At 34.2% G+C, this 17,946-nt stretch overlaps 2 protein-coding genes across 2 annotated transcripts; one reads left to right on the forward strand and one right to left on the reverse strand.

Moving 5' to 3' along the window:
- Nucleotides 1-5,369: 5,369 nt before the first annotated feature.
- LOC136971502 (dynein regulatory complex protein 10-like) lies at nt 5,370-5,984 on the reverse strand. Its single transcript, XM_067265962.1, has 3 exons — nt 5,854-5,984; nt 5,712-5,789; nt 5,370-5,651 (listed from the first exon to the last, which is right to left on the reverse strand). The coding sequence occupies exons 1-3, from the start codon at nt 5,917-5,919 to the stop codon at nt 5,370-5,372; spliced, it is 426 nt and encodes a 141-aa protein (XP_067122063.1). The 5' UTR covers nt 5,920-5,984.
- A 4,546-nt stretch (nt 5,985-10,530) lies between these two features.
- Nucleotides 10,531-11,798, forward strand: LOC136971503 (uncharacterized). Its single transcript, XM_067265963.1, has one exon. The coding sequence runs from the start codon at nt 10,531-10,533 to the stop codon at nt 11,725-11,727; it is 1,197 nt and encodes a 398-aa protein (XP_067122064.1). The 3' UTR covers nt 11,728-11,798.
- The last annotated feature ends 6,148 nt before the right edge of the window (nt 11,799-17,946 follow it).

The following is a 17,946-nucleotide window of genomic DNA, read 5'->3' on the forward strand; positions in this document are numbered from 1 at the left end:
CTAAATGACAAGCAAATTATTTCAAATGTTAATTACTCATATCTTGCAATTTTAGATGCCTTATTATTTTATTCAAAGGAGGCTCAAAAAACATTTTTAACAAGTGCATTATTTTATAAAGATACTGTGCAATGTATGGATTCGATAAAAGAAAATAATGAGGGATTGACTAAAAGATTTAATGTTGCTAAACAAAGTAAACTAATAGATTTAGTGGGATGATTACATATTGATTTGTCACATCAACCTAAATTGTTAATTGTAATTTAATCCTTAAATCTACATTATTAAAGATGTATGGATAATTTTGCTTTAAGGGCAAATAATGATAACTATAAAATTATTATTAAAATGCGTCTTTAAAAATTAACAAAGTAGATGTTAGTTCATCTGTTCAAATAGGCATAGAAAAATCATTGCAAACAGATGTCATAAAAATGTCATTTCTAAAAGTGGATATAAAAGTTTTTACTTTAAGTAGTGGAATACAGTCTACTAATATCTCAAATGCAGTAATTGGGCAATTACCTTATAGAATGACTATCGGTTTAGTTTTTAATTCCGCATTTAATGGAAATGTAAAATATAATCCTTTCAATTTTAAAAATTACAATTTAAATTATATATGTCTATTAAAAGACAACCAAATGATTACTTCAAAACCTTATACTCCTGATTAAAAAAATAGTATATACGCAATAAATTTTATATCATTATTTGAAGATTTAGAATGTATTAATCACCATAAATTTACAAATATATCTTACCAGGATTACAAAAATGGCTATACTTTATATTCTTTTGATCTTTCTCCTGATCGTTCGGCATCAGAATCACATATTAGTGTAAGCAAACAAGGAAACATATCAATTGAATTAAAGTTTGCAACTGCTATATTAGAAACTGTAAACGTTATTTGTTTACTTGAATATAATAACACTCTAGAAATTGATCATTCAAGAACAGTATTTGTAGATTACTAATGAATACTATCACGTTACGAAGACTGTTCCTCCAGTGACCAAAAAATAAAAAGAACTTTCGGAGGAGTTTTTGAATCTGATGATTTACCCATTTGCATCGGTAAATATAAATCATTTATAATTAATTTAGATGAAAAAAATAAGCCTGGAAGTCATTGGGTATCTGCATTTTTTGATGGAAAAACCTGTTTTTACTACGATAGTTATGTAATGAAATCAACAAAACCAAAAATTATTACATTTGTAAAACGAAATTCAAAAAATTGCTGTTGGAATAATATTGTTCATCAGAGTTTATATTCGATGAATTGTGGATTTTTCTGTCTGTACTTTCTATATAAAATGAATAGAAATCAATGTTTAAAAGAACTGAGTATAACTGATAAATTTTATAATGATAAATTTGTAAAGAAATTTGTTAAACAACATCTATATTTAGTACGCCCCCTACTATAATGTATAATCAATGTTGTAATTCAATGAATAAAAATATTTAAAATATAAAAAATTGTTTTATTTTTCAAAAACATAGTTATTCAAAATGCAGTTATTGCCAGAAACCTGTAAAAAATAAATAAAAAAATATATATAATCATATTTGGCAATTTTTATATAATAATAAAATGTACTTACCATGCTCGATCATAAATGATTTATATGAAAAAAACATCACATAAGCTGCAATGTTGTGCAAATTTTCCTGTAAAATAAGGTATTTGGTGGCATACATATATGTGGGTATATTTCATGATGAATTGGACATGGCCCCTCTATACTCCAGTTCTTTGGAGCACAGCAATAATGAGGATATATTTTAGTATGGTTGGGACATGGAACGCAAATTTTTGAAGATTTAGGCACTCCCTGTTCATTAAGGACAAAATATAGAATATTCACATCATATATTTCTGAAGTTAAGTTCAAGTAATTTTTTTCGATTTCTCCTTCTTTATAATAAAAAAATTTCTTTTTTTACAAACAAGAGACAAGTCGCTCCAACATTTATTAGACGATCACCATTTACACTGATGTTCCAGAACAATTCCATAGACAGCCGGACCTTCCTTTTTAGGCTACTCAACTGCCTACTCTTTAAAAAGTTCCTTTAAAAAACACAGAAAAACCAATAAAGTTAAAAATCTTTAAAATTGGTATGGTAATCTTACGACATCTTTAGGTCATCCTTATCCCGTCGAGATCTCGGCTCCTTTTATCCACTGAGAATTAGCGCTGTTTAATGTAGATTACGCCGATATATCCCTCTGGTGACGATTTTTAAATTTAAATTTTTGTTTAATTTTCGTCGGATGGATAAATATATTTTTTACAAACAAGAGACAAGTCGCTCCAAAATTTATTAGACGATCACCATTTACACTGATGTTCCAGAACAATTCTATAGACAGCCGGACCTTCCTTTTTAGGCTACTCAACTGCCTACTCTTTAAAAAGTTCCTTTAAAAAACACAGAAAAACCAATAAAGTTAAAAATCTTTAAAATTGGTATGGCAATCTTACGACGTCTTTAGGTCATCCTTATCCCGTCGAGATCTCGGCTCCTTTTATCCACTGAGAATTAGCGCTGTTTAATGTAGATTACGCCGATATATCCCTCTGGTGACGATTTTTAAATTTAAATTTTTGTTTAATTTTCGTCGGATGGATAAATATTTTTTTACAAACAAGAGACAAGTCGCTCCAAAATTTATTAGACGATCACCATTTACACTGATGTTCCAGAACAATTCTATAGACAGCCGGACCTTCCTTTTTAGGCTACTCAACTGCCTACTCTTTAAAAAGTTCCTTTAAAAAACACAGAAAAACCAATAAAGTTAAAAATCTTTAAAATTGGTATGGTAATCTTACGACATCTTTAGGTCATCCTTATCCCGTCGAGATCTCGGCTCCTTTTATCCACTGAGAATTAGCGCTGTTTAATGTAGATTACGCCGATATATCCCTCTGGTGACGATTTTTAAATTTAAATTTTTGTTTAATTTTCGTCGGATGGATAAATATATTTTTTACAAACAAGAGACAAGTCGCTCCAAAATTTATTAGACGATCACCATTTACACTGATGTTCCAGAACAATTTTATAGACAGCCGGACCTTCCTTTTTAGGCTACTCAACTGCCTACTCTTTAAAAAGTTCCTTTAAAAAACACAGAAAAACCAATAAAGTTAAAAAATCTTTAAAATTGGTATGGTAATCTTACGACATCTTTAGGTCATCCTTATCCCGTCGAGATCTCGGCTCCTTTTATCCACTGAGAATTAGCGCTGTTTAATGTAGATTACGCCGATATATCCCTCTGGTGACGAATTTAAATTTAAATTTTTGTTTAATTTTCGTCGGATGGATAAATATTTTTTTACAAACAAGAGACAAGTCGCTCCAAAATTTATTAGACGATCACCATTTACACTGATGTTCCAGAACAATTTTATAGACAGCCGGACCTTCCTTTTTAGGCTACTCAACTGCCTACTCTTTAAAAAGTTCCTTTAAAAAACACAGAAAAACCAATAAAGTTAAAAATCTTTAAAATTGGTATGGTAATCTTACGACGTCTTTAGGTCATCCTTATCCCGTCGAGATCTCGGCTCCTTTTATCCACTGAGATATTATCTACATTAAACAGCGCTAATTCTCAGTGGATAAAAGGAGCCGAGATCTCGACGGGATAAGGATGACCTAAAGATGTCGTAAGATTACCATACCAATTTTAAAGATTTTTTAACTTTATTGGTTTTTCTGTGTTTTTTAAAGGAACTTTTTAAAGAGTAGGCAGTTGAGTAGCCTAAAAAGGAAGGTCCGGCTGTCTATAGAATTGTTCTGGAACATCAGTGTAAATGGTGATCGTCTAATAAATGTTGGAGCGACTTGTCTCTTGTTTGTAATAAAAAAATATTTTCCATCCGACGAAAATTAAAAAAAAAAAAAAAAAAAAAAAAAAAAAAAAAAAAATTTATATTTTAAAAATAAATTATATAAAATTTTTCACACATTATCACTTTTTTCCCAATTTTCGAAATATTGTTTTTCATAAGCTAAATATAAACCATGTAAATAATTGCCAAATCTTACATTTTTTTTATTAGCAAAACTTAAATCTTTAAAAGTGTGGGAACGCGGAAGGTAGGACGAAGTCGTACCCCTTTTTGTCAATGTTCAGGTCGGTAAGACACACTCCACTGTCAAGGATGGCGAAAGTTTTATGATATCCTGACTCGTCGGGATTGGGTAATTAATTGTCAGGTCGAGTGGAGGAAGTGTGTGGGTTCGTCGATAAATTTACGGGCAATATTCGAATAAACGGACCCAGGATAAAACACATGACGATTTATTTAGACGGACAAACAAAATACAAAAATCTAACGAGTCCGATCCCTAATCGTGGGAGAGAGAGAGTTTACAAATGTTGGGGGATCATACCTCGTCTTCTGATATCTCGGTTGGAATTGAAGGTGAAATTGTCTCGGCTCTCCGGTCGTGGAGGTAAGCAGGAGGATCGGACGGGGCGGCTCGTCGTTGGCGGGCTTCAGTGGCTTCGGGGGTTCGGCCCTCGATTCTCGGGACTGATCCTACGGGTTGGGCATCTTATGCGGACCTTCAGTGACCCCGTTCTTAGATATCTCCCCCTTTATATACTCCACGTCTCGTCCACTGCGATCACGAATCGCGACGGTGGGTGATGAGTCGGTCTCCGTGACTCAGAGGTCGAATCCGGAGAGGAGGGAAGCGTGTTTGACGGCGGAAGGCTGCACATCCTTTAAATTTTGATCGCTATCTCCGATTTTGATCGCTATCTCCCGAGTTGATTTGAACAATAAAATGTGAAAATCGGACTGGCTGGTTTAACCCAGTCCTCACAAAAGTAATTATTTCATTATAAAATTCAATTTTTTTATATTCATTCGAGTTTTGTGCTACAAACCCAAGCTGTCTACATAAAGTATTAAACAGTATGGCCATGCCATATATTGTGAAAGCTTCAAAGTCTATAATTACTCCGACATTATCCCTCCATACATTGCAAGGGTTGAAATCTATTTTATATTAATATGAATTAAATAAATAAATATATATACATTATTTTAAAAATTATATTTATTACACACATCTTGAATATGAAGTATTCCAATCTAATACACCCGAATCCAAAGTACGAAAATCTAAAATATTTTCTATATTTATATATATATTATTAATTAAATATAGATATATAAGAAAAATATACTTACAATTCATTTTAAGTTTGGTTTCTTATAATGTTCACGGATGCAAGGGTGAACATTATATATAAGTAACTTCAGGAAGGCAAAGGTTTAGGGAGGAGTCTATGAACCTCCTCCTCCTGGCTGCTCCTCCACAAGTAATCATTCAATTCTCTTAACATTGCAGCCCGTGTACGGTGCAGACAGGGTTGTTGCAGGTACCGCTCTCTTTCCCTTTCCTGTCTTTCCTTTTCTCTTTCCTGTCTTTCCCTTTCCATTTTCCTTTCTCTTTCCTCCCTTTCTCTTTCCATATCCCTTTTTCTTTCTTGCCTTTTTCTTCCTTGTTTCATAAAATTTATGTATCCTTCTAGTTTTTCCCTGTTTTCTTTGGGCCATATTGTCCATCTTGTAGTTTTTGTTTATTAAATTTTTTTCTACAGATGCCTGTATATAAATTACCTTGTTATTAATCTAAGTCTTTTTTTAAGAAAAAAAAAATCTTACTTGTTCTGCTCTGATCCGAATGATCCTATCGAACTCTTCTTGCTCTTTCTGTTCTACGTAATCTCCTTCTATGTCTGCCTGTATATAAATTACCCTGTTATTTATCAAAGTTTTTTTTCTTTTTCTTCAAAAAAAACCTTACTTGTATTGCCCTGTTTGATGCAATCCGGATGACCCTATTAACTTTATCCCGCAACTTCTTCGGCATTGCTGTTTTTTAAGGAATTACTAATAATTCCACATCTTTTGAGTTTTTATCTCTATTCATAGCGTGCCAAAGAGTATCCCGTCAACTTCATTCCTATTTACTAGGTCCATTATACTCTATATTTTATTTAAAATCATAAAAATTAAAATCTAAATTATAAACCATATTATTTTAAATACTACTTACTGGAGAATCACTGGCTGTTAGCCCCAAATTTATATTGCCTCCTGTTGCCTGTCAAACGAAATATATTTAAAATAATTTTAATACTATAAGATTTAAAATATAAATTATAAACCATATTATTTTAAATACTTACCATTGCTTTGCTGTTTTAAACTAACTTTCCTGGTTTAACGTTCTTCTAAGGTACAGAACACAGTAATCAATGCAGAAATTTATATGCTTCTTTCCTTAAGTTTATCGCAGCTTATGTTGAACACGTCCGTGTTATTTTCGTAGTAAAATTTTCTTTTCCTGTAAATTTAGTACACACCCAACATTCTTTTCTTATAAAACCACTTTCAATTCTTGACCAACCTTCTACAACCACGCCCGAGATACCATCTATTTCTTTTTTCGTAAACATAATTTTAAGTCACACAGCTATTAAAATTGCTGATTCACTTTTTGCAACCCCGCCCCAAGTTCAAATCTATTTCGTAAGTATAATTTATGGTCACACAGTTATTAAAATTCTCGACCCACTTTCTACAACCATGCCTGAAATTAAATCTATTTCCTTTTCGTCAACACGACCGCGCCCAAGATACAATCAGTTGACCACACCCTAGTATTTTTGTATAAAAGCTGCAGCTCCAGACTGGGAAAAACATCTTCTACAAGAGTTCCAAATACAACGAATAAAGAATCATGTCGTCTGATGGTAAGTACTATGATTTTTATTTAAAATAATTTTATTTTAAAATAATTTAATAAGTATAATATTTATTTAAAATGTGAATTTGATTTTAATATGAAACAGAATGTTGGTAAAAAGAAGAGGGCCAAAACCGAAAAATGTCGAAATGAATCAAAAAAACAAAAGTTTGACTTAGACCTGTCTGCAGATAATTCCAAATGTTCAAAAATTTGTCCGTTTAAGATAAAAGTATGCGACAATCAAACAATGGAAGTCATCGAGTTCAAGTCAGTTTGGTACATATCATTAACAAAAATGAAAGGGAATTATCCCCCCAACAAGTATAATATCAATGTTAAGGACTTTAAACTATATAAAAAAGCGTTCAATGCAATGACCGAACATTTAGATCAGAATGTTTAATTTAATAAAAAAAGCTTTTAGAGGGTATGCCAAAACTTATAGGGCCTTTATTTTAAAAAATATTGATCCCGCTGTCTGTTTTGACAAAGTAACATCAAATATTTATTATATTTTAGTTAATGATAATTTTGTTTGCAGAAGGAAATTTTTAATTAATTTAAAAACTAAATTTTCAAAATATAAAGAGGATGATATTACAGAGTATCAAAATGTATATTTTTCTAGCCATGTTGAATATATTTTGTCCTCATATACAATTGGTAAAAAATTAATAAATGCATTTAATACAATTCTAAATTATATTGAGGAGTTTATAAAATATGGATCAGGGTAGATACTAAAAGAAATTATATTTATAGATGTCAATATTGGAATATATAAAAATGAAATTGGAGAATGTGATCATATTATTCTTCCAAAACATTTAGTTCACAAGTATTGTGTATTAAATATAAAATTCTCAGATAATGTTTTTTATATTGTATAGTTGCACATTTATATCCAGCAACTAGTAGTAACAGAAATTCTATATATTTATATAGAAAATATTTAAAATATTTAAATATAAACCGTTTAAAATTTCCCATAAATGTGAAAAAAATGCCTAAGTATTCATGTGTATGGGTATCAAAAGAAATTAATTTATCCAATCTACATAAGTAAATTTCAATTTGAAAAACAAATTAATTTGTTATTGTATAAATCTCATTATTTTTTAATTAGAAATTTTAATAGACTAACGTCTGATAAATCGTCGGCAAGAAAATTTTGTAAACTCTGTTTAAATGGTTTTGAAAGAAAAAGTACTTTAAATGATAATGTAAAATTTTGTTCCAATTATAAATATCAAAAAGTATCTACCCCAAAAAGAGACAATACAATTGTAAAGTTCCGCTCTCATGAAAAGTCATTATTTCATGCAATCTGTATATATGCAGATTTTGAATCAATTTTGGAACAGGTATCTTCTGATGAAATAGACCCTAAAATAAGTTGTACTAAAATTGTTGAAATTCATAAACCTATATGTTATTCCATTATAATTATTGAAAATGAGGATAAAATAATATATGCTAATTTTTATTGTGGAGATAATGTTGTTAATAATTTTTTAATTGATATTCAAATGCAGCTGAATAATTTGTTAGATAAAATAAATCGCAATGTTGAAATTAATTTAAATACTGTTTCCAATAATTTTAAACATTTGTGTCATATTTGTAAAGAAAAATTTGGTGATAATAATCTGCGTGTAATGGATCACGATCATCAGACAGGTCTTTTTCGGGGGTGGCCCCATAATTGTTGCAATTTAAATTACCAACTAAAAACGTTTATCCCCATTATATTGCACAATTTTTCAGGTTACGATTCGCATTTAATTTTTAAAAATATTCCTTCTAAATTATTTTCCAAAATCGAAATTATTCTTATAAATTCTGAAAAATTTACAACATTTTCATTAGATTATTTTAAATTTATTGACAGTTTTCAGTTTTTAAATTCTTCTCTTTCAGTTTTGACTGACAATTTAAAAAATGCAAATTATAATTTTCCAATTTTTAATCATTTTTTTTCATCGCAGCAAATATAGAGAATTATTAAAAAGAAAAGGAATTTTTCCGTATTCCTATTTTAAAAATAAGCGAATATTAAATGAAATACAACTACCCCCCAAAAAATGCTTTTATAATGAATTATTAGGAGAAAATATTACAGATGACGATTACAATCACGCTCAATTAGTTTGGGATAAATTTAATTGTAAAACTTTCAAAGACTATTTAAAATTATACCAATATGTTGATACAGTATTATTAGCAGATATATTTCAGAATTTCAGAAAATTAAGTTTAACATATTATAATTTGGATCCCGTATATTTCATAACTACGCCCGATTTAACATGGAACTGTGGTTTAAAAATGACCAAAATCCAATTGGAATTATTTAATGATTTAGATATGTACCTTTTCATTGAAAGTGGAATTAGGGGTGAAATAGTTTAGCGGGGAAAAGTTTGCAAAAGCAAATAATCCATTAATACCAGATACATATGATAAAAATCAACCTCATAATTATATTCTGTCAATAGATGCAAATAACCTTTACAGGTTCGTAATGAATGCATATTTGCCAGTAAATAATTTTTCGATGGCTGCACAAAGACGAAATAGATGCCTTAGACATACTTAATATATCAAATAAAAATAGTGTAGGATATATCTTAGAAGCTGATTTAACCCGTTTAACCCTCCCCGGCAGAAAATTCTGCCAAGCCTTTCCCTAGTTCGTACACTCAGACGGCAGAATTTTCTGCCGGGTTGACAACAAAGGCAATAACAGCAATTTTTATTCGAACTATGCATCTTAGAAGTATGCAGTTTCCGCGATTATATTCTTCTGATCTTATTTTACATAGTAATATTTTTTTTGGATTTTATTTTTAAATAAATTTGTCATTTTTGATTTTTTAAATAAACTTACCACTTAGACTATTCAAGGTCATGATAGTACTGAGGTAAATGATCGTTTTTCTCTCTGTTTCTTAATTTTTTTGCTAGTTTTTGTGATATCACAAATTTATTGAGTTCATTACATATTTCTGTTATAGTTTTCATGATTTCTGATTCAAGTTTTTTTTTTAATCGTATGTATGCGATGTATAGAAGTCACTTTTGTGAATTTTATAATTATTTTCTTAGTTTTTATACTAATTTATGCTCTTATATATTTGTTATACATCGCTTCTTGTAATTGTATACATTTTTATTCAATTCTGTTAATTAATTTACAAAATATAATATTGTAAACAAAAACACGTAGTTTCTGAGGTCACGTCACAGGTCACGTGACCGTAGACACACACCCTCGATGTGGGTTCCTGTCCGTGGTGAGGGGACCTCCCAGAGATGGTTTAGTATCTCTTCTTTACCATCCCTGGGATCTGAACGCCCACCCACGTGTTTGCCGTGCGTGGTGTCCCGTATGCCGGAAAGGGGGATCCTGGTAGTTGAGGGGCAACATAACGTCCCCAACACACTGCTTTGGCCCCTGCTTCGGATAAACGGGAGGCTCAAATCAGGCTCCGTTTGAGTCAATCGGCTGGTCGTTGAGTCATTGTTGACCTCGGCTTGGAGTCAACTGATCGATGCAGATTGGGCGGACATGTCAGACAAGATGTGCTCTACTTGACTGCATTGTGAGGGTATAGCTCCTGGGAAACCCTGGTGTGACGGTCTATGGGATCCTCTCATGTGACGGCATCCCCTTGTTGGGCCCCATGGTGGGTGGGGTCACTAGGAGCTGAATATATATTTTTAAATATGGATCATAAAATCACAAAACAAGTGACCAAAGACCAGACCTCCAGCCACCCTGCTTACTTAATAGTGCATGCGACTGGAGAAAAACCTCTATCTAAAGCATCTCCATTCTTGATTCAAAAATTGTTTGAATCAACTATTGGACAATTGAAAAAAATACAAAAATTAAGATCGGGAGATTTACTGGTGGAAACAGCTTCCCCACAACAATCGGCAAAACTTTTGCAAACAAAGACTCTGGGAGAAATGGAAGTCACTGTCACACCACACGGAAGCCTAAACTCATCACGTGGTGTGATATCTGAAATTGATCTGATGTCTGAAGATGAATCAGACATTCAGATCGGTCTTTCAGATCAAGGTGTCGTTGCTGTTCGGCGCATTTCCATTCGTAGAGATGGCAAGTTGATACCAACCAAACACTTGATACTTACTTTCAACAAGCCAACATTGCCATCCTTCATTACAGCAGGATACCTACGTTGCTCAGTTCGTCCATATATCCCAAACCCGCTGCGTTGTTTCAAATGCCAGCGGTTTGGACACTCACAAACATCCTGTCGCGGGAAAAGCGTATGTGCACAGTGTGGGACTGAAGGTCACGAGAGTACCGAATGTAAAACTACCCCATGCTGTGTAAACTGCAAGGATGCGCATCCTGCCTACTCCCGAAAATGCCCTGCATGGCAGAGAGAGAAAGAGATCCAGCGAGTGAAAACAGTTAACAACCTACCATACCCAGAGGCTCGCCGCATGGTCACTTCTAGTGCACCACTGAAGCAGAAGACCTATGCTGCTGTCTTGAAATCCACAAACACTTGTGCGGTTCAAACAGATATCTCTGTCTCTCCAAGTGAATCCTTTACCCGCCATGCGAAATGTTTAATACTGCCATCTACCCAAACACCAGAAAAGGAGAGCAAGAAGACCAAGACACCCCTACCTAAAACAGGGGTAATAACAAGAAATGTGGGTTCAAAAAAGGCCAATAAAAACCCACTTAACAAGCAAAAAGTAAAAGTTGCCCTCTCTAAATCAGCTAAAAAGTCGGAGACTCAGTCTATGAGTGAGTTCTCTGACTTTTCTGATGAAGAGACTAATTCGGAGGTTACAAAACCAAAGTCACCTCCAAAAGAGAGACCCCCTGTTAAATTAAAGAGGGATACCCTCGCAAAGAATGCTACCTCAAACACATAATGGATTATAAAATAATCCAATGGAACTGTCGTGGTTTCCGCAACAACTTCTCTGACGTTAAACACCTGACATACTCTACCTCATCTCTCTGCGTGGCACTCCAGGAAACACATCTAAAACCTGGAGAAAGAATTTCTTTAAAAGGATTCGATCTTTACCGTAAAGATGACGACAGCCACACCCGCGCCAGTGGAGGTGTGGCTGTACTGGTTTCAAACCGCATTCCGTCTTTTCCGGTACAAATAACAACAGAGCTGCAAGCTGTGGCAGTCAGAATATCTATGGGCGTTACTGTCACAGTTTGTTCCATATACTTGCCACCAGATGTCAGAGTCAATGACGATGAATTGGATGCATTGGTTGAACAGCTGCCAACTCCTTTCATTTTACTTGGTGATTTCAATGGTCACAATCCAATGTGGGGCAGTCACGATATCAACCGTCGAGGCAGAGCCATTGAAAGATTCATAGGCAATCACCAACTATATTTATTTAATACTGGAGAAGTGACATACTTCCACGCCCCAACAAGAACATTCACTGCCATTGATCTATCATTAGCAACCCCAAATCTGTTTTCAGCGTTTATATGGGAGGTTGGATCTAATCCACTTTCCAGTGACCACTTCCCAATATTTCTAAAATACCAAGGCAGAGAAAGCTGTGAAACAGCCCGTCCACCACGCTGGAAACTTGAAACGGCAGATTGGCCTGCATTTTCCTCTTTGGCTAACGTCACTGAGGAAATGGTCAATACTGCTGATATCAATGATGCAGTAGAAGTTGTCACTTCCAGTATTATTCAGGCAGCTGAAAAAACAATGGGGAAAACGTCAACCAGATATCCAAAACATCCGAAACCATGGTGGGATGAGAATTGCGAGGCAGCATTTAAAAAGCAAAAGAAAGCATGGGGGATTTTCAGAAGATACCCCACTGCTAACAATTTGGTTGCTTTTAAGAAAGCAAAGGCTAATGCCAGAAAAATAAGAAGGCAAAGCCAAAGGGATTCTTGGAGGAAGTATGTTTCTAGCATAACATCTTCCACCAGCTCAAAAGCAGTCTGGGATAAAATCCATAAAATCAATGGAAAATATGCTTCTCACTCTCTGTCCATGCTGGAAAGTAATGGCACAATAATCAGTGACATAAAAGGTATTGCTGATTTGTTGGGTGAAACATTTTCGTCTTCATCCAGCAATATTATGTATACAAGGGATTTTCAGGCTTATAAAGTCCAAACTGAAAAACAATATCTAAACTTCCACTCCCCATCTAATGAGGAATATAATGTGCCATTCAGCAGAATAGAACTATGTACAGCAATCTCTCGCTCGGGGAATACTGCTGTAGGCCCGGATAAAATCCACTACAGCATGATTAAAAATCTGTCAGACAATTCCCTCAGTAATCTTCTGAATCTGTTTAACAGAATATGGACAGAACATACTTTTCCAGACTCTTGGAGGCTATCTATCATCATTCCCATACCCAAGCCAGGTAAAGACCACAAGAATCCCTCTAATTATAGACCAATTTCTCTGACTAGTTGTCTCTGCAAACTTTTCGAGAGAATGGTAAACAGACGCCTGATGTTCCTCTTAGAGGAAAAGAACTACTTTTCACCACATCAGAGTGGATTTCGTAGGAACAGAAGTACCACAGACAATTTAGTAATTCTTGAAACATCTATACGCGAAGCGTTTGTTAGACGACAGCACTTAGTGTCTGTGTTTTTTGATATAGAGAAGGCCTACGATCGCTGCTGGCGATACGGGATACTCCGTGATCTGCACAAATTCGGATTGCGGGGTAATTTGCCAATTTTTATAAAAAACTTCCTACAGAATCGAAGATTCCAAGTCAGGATGGGCAACACTTTGTCTAGGCCTTTCACACAAGAAGAGGGTGTTCCTCAAGGTTCTATTTTGAGTGTGACTCTGTTCCTAATAAAAATTAACAGTATAACTAACTGTCTTCCTCCCAGTGTGAAACACTCTCTGTATGTGGATGACTTTCAGATTTCCTGTCAGTCTAGTAACATGGGTTTTATTGAGAGACAACTGCAAACCTCCTTAAATCGAATAGACAATTGGTCCAAGACCAATGGTTTTAGTTTTAACGTAGAGAAGACCTCGTGCATCCACTTTTGCCGAAGGCGTGGTTTGCACCTGGATCCCGAAATTCACCTAAATGGGGTTAAAATCCCAATGGTCAACGAAGCAAAATTTTTGGGTGTCGTGTTTGACCATAAATTGACGTTCTTACCACACTTGCGCAATTTGAAGAGTAGATGTTTAAAAGCTTTAAACCTGTTAAAGGTATTGTGCTGCTCATCCTGGGGAGCAGACAAATGTTCTATGCTCAGGATTTATAGGGCCCTTGTTCGCTCTAAGCTGGACTATGGATGCGTTGTGTATGGCTCTACACGTGAATCTACTCTTCGGATGCTGGATCCAATCCACCATCAAGCATTGCGTTTGTGCACTGGTGCATTTCGAACTTCTCCTGTACAAAGTTTGTATGTGGATGCTCATGAGCCTCCACTATCTCTTAGGAGAGAACAGTTGTCTCTTTTTTATTACATTAAACAGAGATCTCAAAATAAACTTTTAGCTGATTGTTCAGATAGTCAGCTGAGGAGATTATTTGCAGCTCGCCCAAGTAGTGTCCCTACATTTGACATAAGAATGGAGAATGTAAGCAGCACGATTGACCTGGACACAAGCAACATTTCGCAGGTCGAGGTCGATAATATATCACCTTGGTCAATTCCTGTGATAAACGTTGATTTAAGCTTAAAGCAGTTTCTAAAAGAAACCACTCCAGACTACGTTTATAGACAGCACTTCGCAGAAATTCAACATCGTGACAGGAATTTAATTCCTATATACACCGATGGATCTAAATCGGATGACTATGTTGGCTTAGCCTTTGTTTGCCAGGATGAAATCGTGGCAGAACAAATAGCACCGAATTCTTCCATTTTTACTGCGGAGTTGCAGGCTATTTATTTAGCCCTAAAGTATATAAATAGGAAAGGTCATCGTTGCTGCGTGATTTACACTGACTCAGTTAGTGCACTTCAGGCTTTGATCTCGTATGAACCTAGTTTTCACTCCATAGTGATTAAAATTCGTAAGCTGATTTGCCATCTTTTTGCGAGGAATTTCTCTATAAAATTTTGTTGGGTCCCAGGCCATGTAGGTATAAGAGGGAATGAAGAAGCTGACGCAGCTGCAAAGTCAGCAAGTCCTTCTCAGCATACAATGCATATTGAAGGAGGTGACTTGAAGCTAGTTGTTAAAAAACGACTAGAGGAGAGATGGCAAAATGTGTGGAACGCACAAGTCCACAATAAACTACACGAGATCAAACCTGTGATAGAAAATTGGACACAGAAGAAACCTTATGACAGGAGATCTGAGGTCATTCTTACTCGTTTGAGAATTGGACATACTCGACTGACTCATCAATACCTTTTGAAGGGTGATGACCAGCCTGTATGTCAGTATTGCAACTGTAATGTAAGTGTTAAGCACATACTGAGCAATTGCATCGCCTCTGAACGGATTCGTAGGCAGCATTTTGGAAATGCAAGTTTTAAAGAGATTTTGGGCCAGAGGCCAAATGTTGATAAATTATTGAACTTTCTAAAAGTTACAAATATTTATAAAGAAATTTAATTATTTATTTATTTATATCCATATACATGTTGTTGTTATACACAGTTTAACTGTTGTATATTTTTGTTATTGGTTTTTTGTTTTTTGTTTTGTTCATTTTTATTGTTATTTATGTACATATATATACCGTAAGTTGTGGCGCAGCTTGGCCTATGTGGCCCTTGTGCCAATAAACTTCAACTAACTAACTAACTAACCGTAGACACACCTGCAACAGATAAGGTGACGCCATTCTATTTCCTGTGACAATCCTATGACGTAGAAGCTATCTAAGAAATTGAAATAATTTAAATGTTTTCCATTATTTGAAAGCATTATTTCAGTAAATAAATTCATTTCTGATTGTTTAGTTATTTACCATTAATTAAATTTAAATATATTAAAATAATGAAATTATATTTACTATTATTATTATTATAAAATTTATCAAAGTTATCGTAATAAAAAATATAGATAATGCTTTCTAATTATTTTGGGTAATATTTAATAAGTTAAATGTTTTATTTTTGTAATACCGTTTATTAAATATAAAATATTATTTTTGTATGTAGATAGTTGGTATTGTGAAATCCAGATGGCGCCAATGTAAAAGTTTGAAAACACTTATAGTATTTTTACGTCGGGGTTTTTAATTTTTTTTCTTGAGAACAATCATCCTACACATAAGCAGATAACACCATCGTTTTCTTCTGTTTGTATTCTACATAGAAGTATATATTTTGGATTTTATTTTTAAATAAATTTATCATTTTCGATTTTTTAACGTTTTTGTTCTCATTTTTAAAAAAAATATTAAAAGTTTTTATTATTTAAAAGCATTATTTCAGTAAATAAATTCATTTCTGATTGTTTAGTTATTTATCATTATATTAAATATAAAATATTACTTTTGTATGTAGATAGTTATTGTGAAATCCAGATGGCGCCAATGTAAAAGTTTGAAAACTCTCCTAGGTGTATTTTTTACGCCGGGGTTTTTAATTGATGTAATTTCCAATTTTAATATAAAAATGGTTTTGGTAATAAAATAATTAAGACTTTCAAAAAGTTTATAATTTATAGTGATCATATCTACAATTCAGATTAATTTAAATATTTTATTTATGAAAAATAAGCAATATACATATACAGTATATATCTACATTTTTATGGGTATTTGGAAGACATTTTAACCCATTTGTTACACAGTACCAATATTTTCATTCTCAATTTGATGAAATTTTTGTTAGTAAAAAAGGACAAGACAAGAGGTTACTTTCCCTCTTCAATTTGATGAGGATCAATTTTCTCTCATCAATATTTAGATTTAAATTTCTTTATAAAATATTTATGAATAGAAAAAAAATGAAATAGGCTACTAATGAAATCAATGTGATGACTTTCCAAATGAATAGATTATTTGGTGACTATTTAGTCAAGATTAGAAAACTCCAATCCTTAAAAAAAAAAAAAAAAAAAAAAAACATTGTTCATTTGGCAATTAACAATTAAGTAAATGAAAATAAGTTAAAGTTCAGACTGTTGCTATTATGGTTACAATCTGGGGTAGGAACTCTTCTGTATTTATAGAGCAATCTTCTATGAGTAGAAAGTTAATACACTTGTTTGGTTTCCTCTAATCAGTAAAAAAGGTGGCATATCTCTGGTTAACATTTCCAGCCATGCCATATACAAAGGTGCTGAACAGGTACTCTTACGAGGCATTGGAAGTGTGAAAATTCGAACCCACCGGAATTTAGCCGGTAATGATACATCCCTTTCCGCGCGAGTAGAAGGAAAAGGGATATGAGTCAAAAGATAGAAAAAATGAATCAGGAGGAACAAGAGTCGAAAAACGCGGGTTGGCGAACCTGGAACTCGTGACCGAGAGAATAAAAGGGCGACAACGGAGAAAAGGTGGGTCGGTTACGTTTATCTCTTAGCCTGTGCGCGTGCGGCCAAAAAGTCGAGGGGAACCGCCGGAAATCCACGAAATCGTATCGACCGTGAAGATCGACCCGGATCACGAGGTATGACCCGAAGTTTTGTAAACTCTCCCTCCGCGAATACGAACTCAGGCGACCGACGCTCGCCGTATCTGTAATTGTCAAGTTAGCTTTAATAAATCTTTGTTATTGTTTTATCCGTTGTAATGTCCTTTATTCGAATGTCATCATCCGCCGCTCTACCGTCGAACCCATTCACTTCCTCCACTCGCATCCACTCGCGTAACGCGTAACTCCTCCGAACCGCCATCTTGACGTGGGCAGGTCTCACGGACCTGTTAGCCGACAAAAAGGAGGAACGAGAAATCGGCCGCCTCCCGGCACCCACAAATTGGTTTTTCAGGAGTGGGGTTCGACTCCTTCGAAATATCGATAGAGCGGAAAGGATCATATTCGAATAAAAGGGACCATTCCAGTCGAAGTAGGGACCTAAGTCATAGAACTACTTCCGATACTGTTCCTAGTCTGTCTTCCTAAGCTAATTAAACCTATCGCAAAAAAAATGGAGGGCAATCCACAACCCGCGGTAGGGCCAGCTCAAGCGAATC

Source organism: Centruroides vittatus, unplaced genomic scaffold (genome assembly GCF_030686945.1).
Source record: "Centruroides vittatus isolate TY-2023 unplaced genomic scaffold, ASM3068694v2 contig_257, whole genome shotgun sequence".
NCBI classification, from domain to species: Eukaryota; Metazoa; Arthropoda; class Arachnida; order Scorpiones; family Buthidae; genus Centruroides; species Centruroides vittatus.

Excerpts from the sequence above, each read along its gene's own strand:
- LOC136971502 (XM_067265962.1), bottom strand. The coding sequence starts at position 5,919 with ATGCCGAAGAAGTTGCGGGATAAAGTTAATAGGGTCATCCGGATTGCA. Across the intron at positions 5,790-5,853 it reads CATCAAACAGGGCAATACAA|GCAGACATAGAAGGAGATTA; the intron begins GTAAGGTTTTTT and ends ATTTATATACAG. Across the intron at positions 5,652-5,711 it reads TTCGGATCAGAGCAGAACAA|GCATCTGTAGAAAAAAATTT; the intron begins GTAAGATTTTTT and ends ATTTATATACAG.
- LOC136971503 (XM_067265963.1), top strand. The coding sequence starts at position 10,531 with ATGGATCATAAAATCACAAAACAAGTGACCAAAGACCAGACCTCCAGC.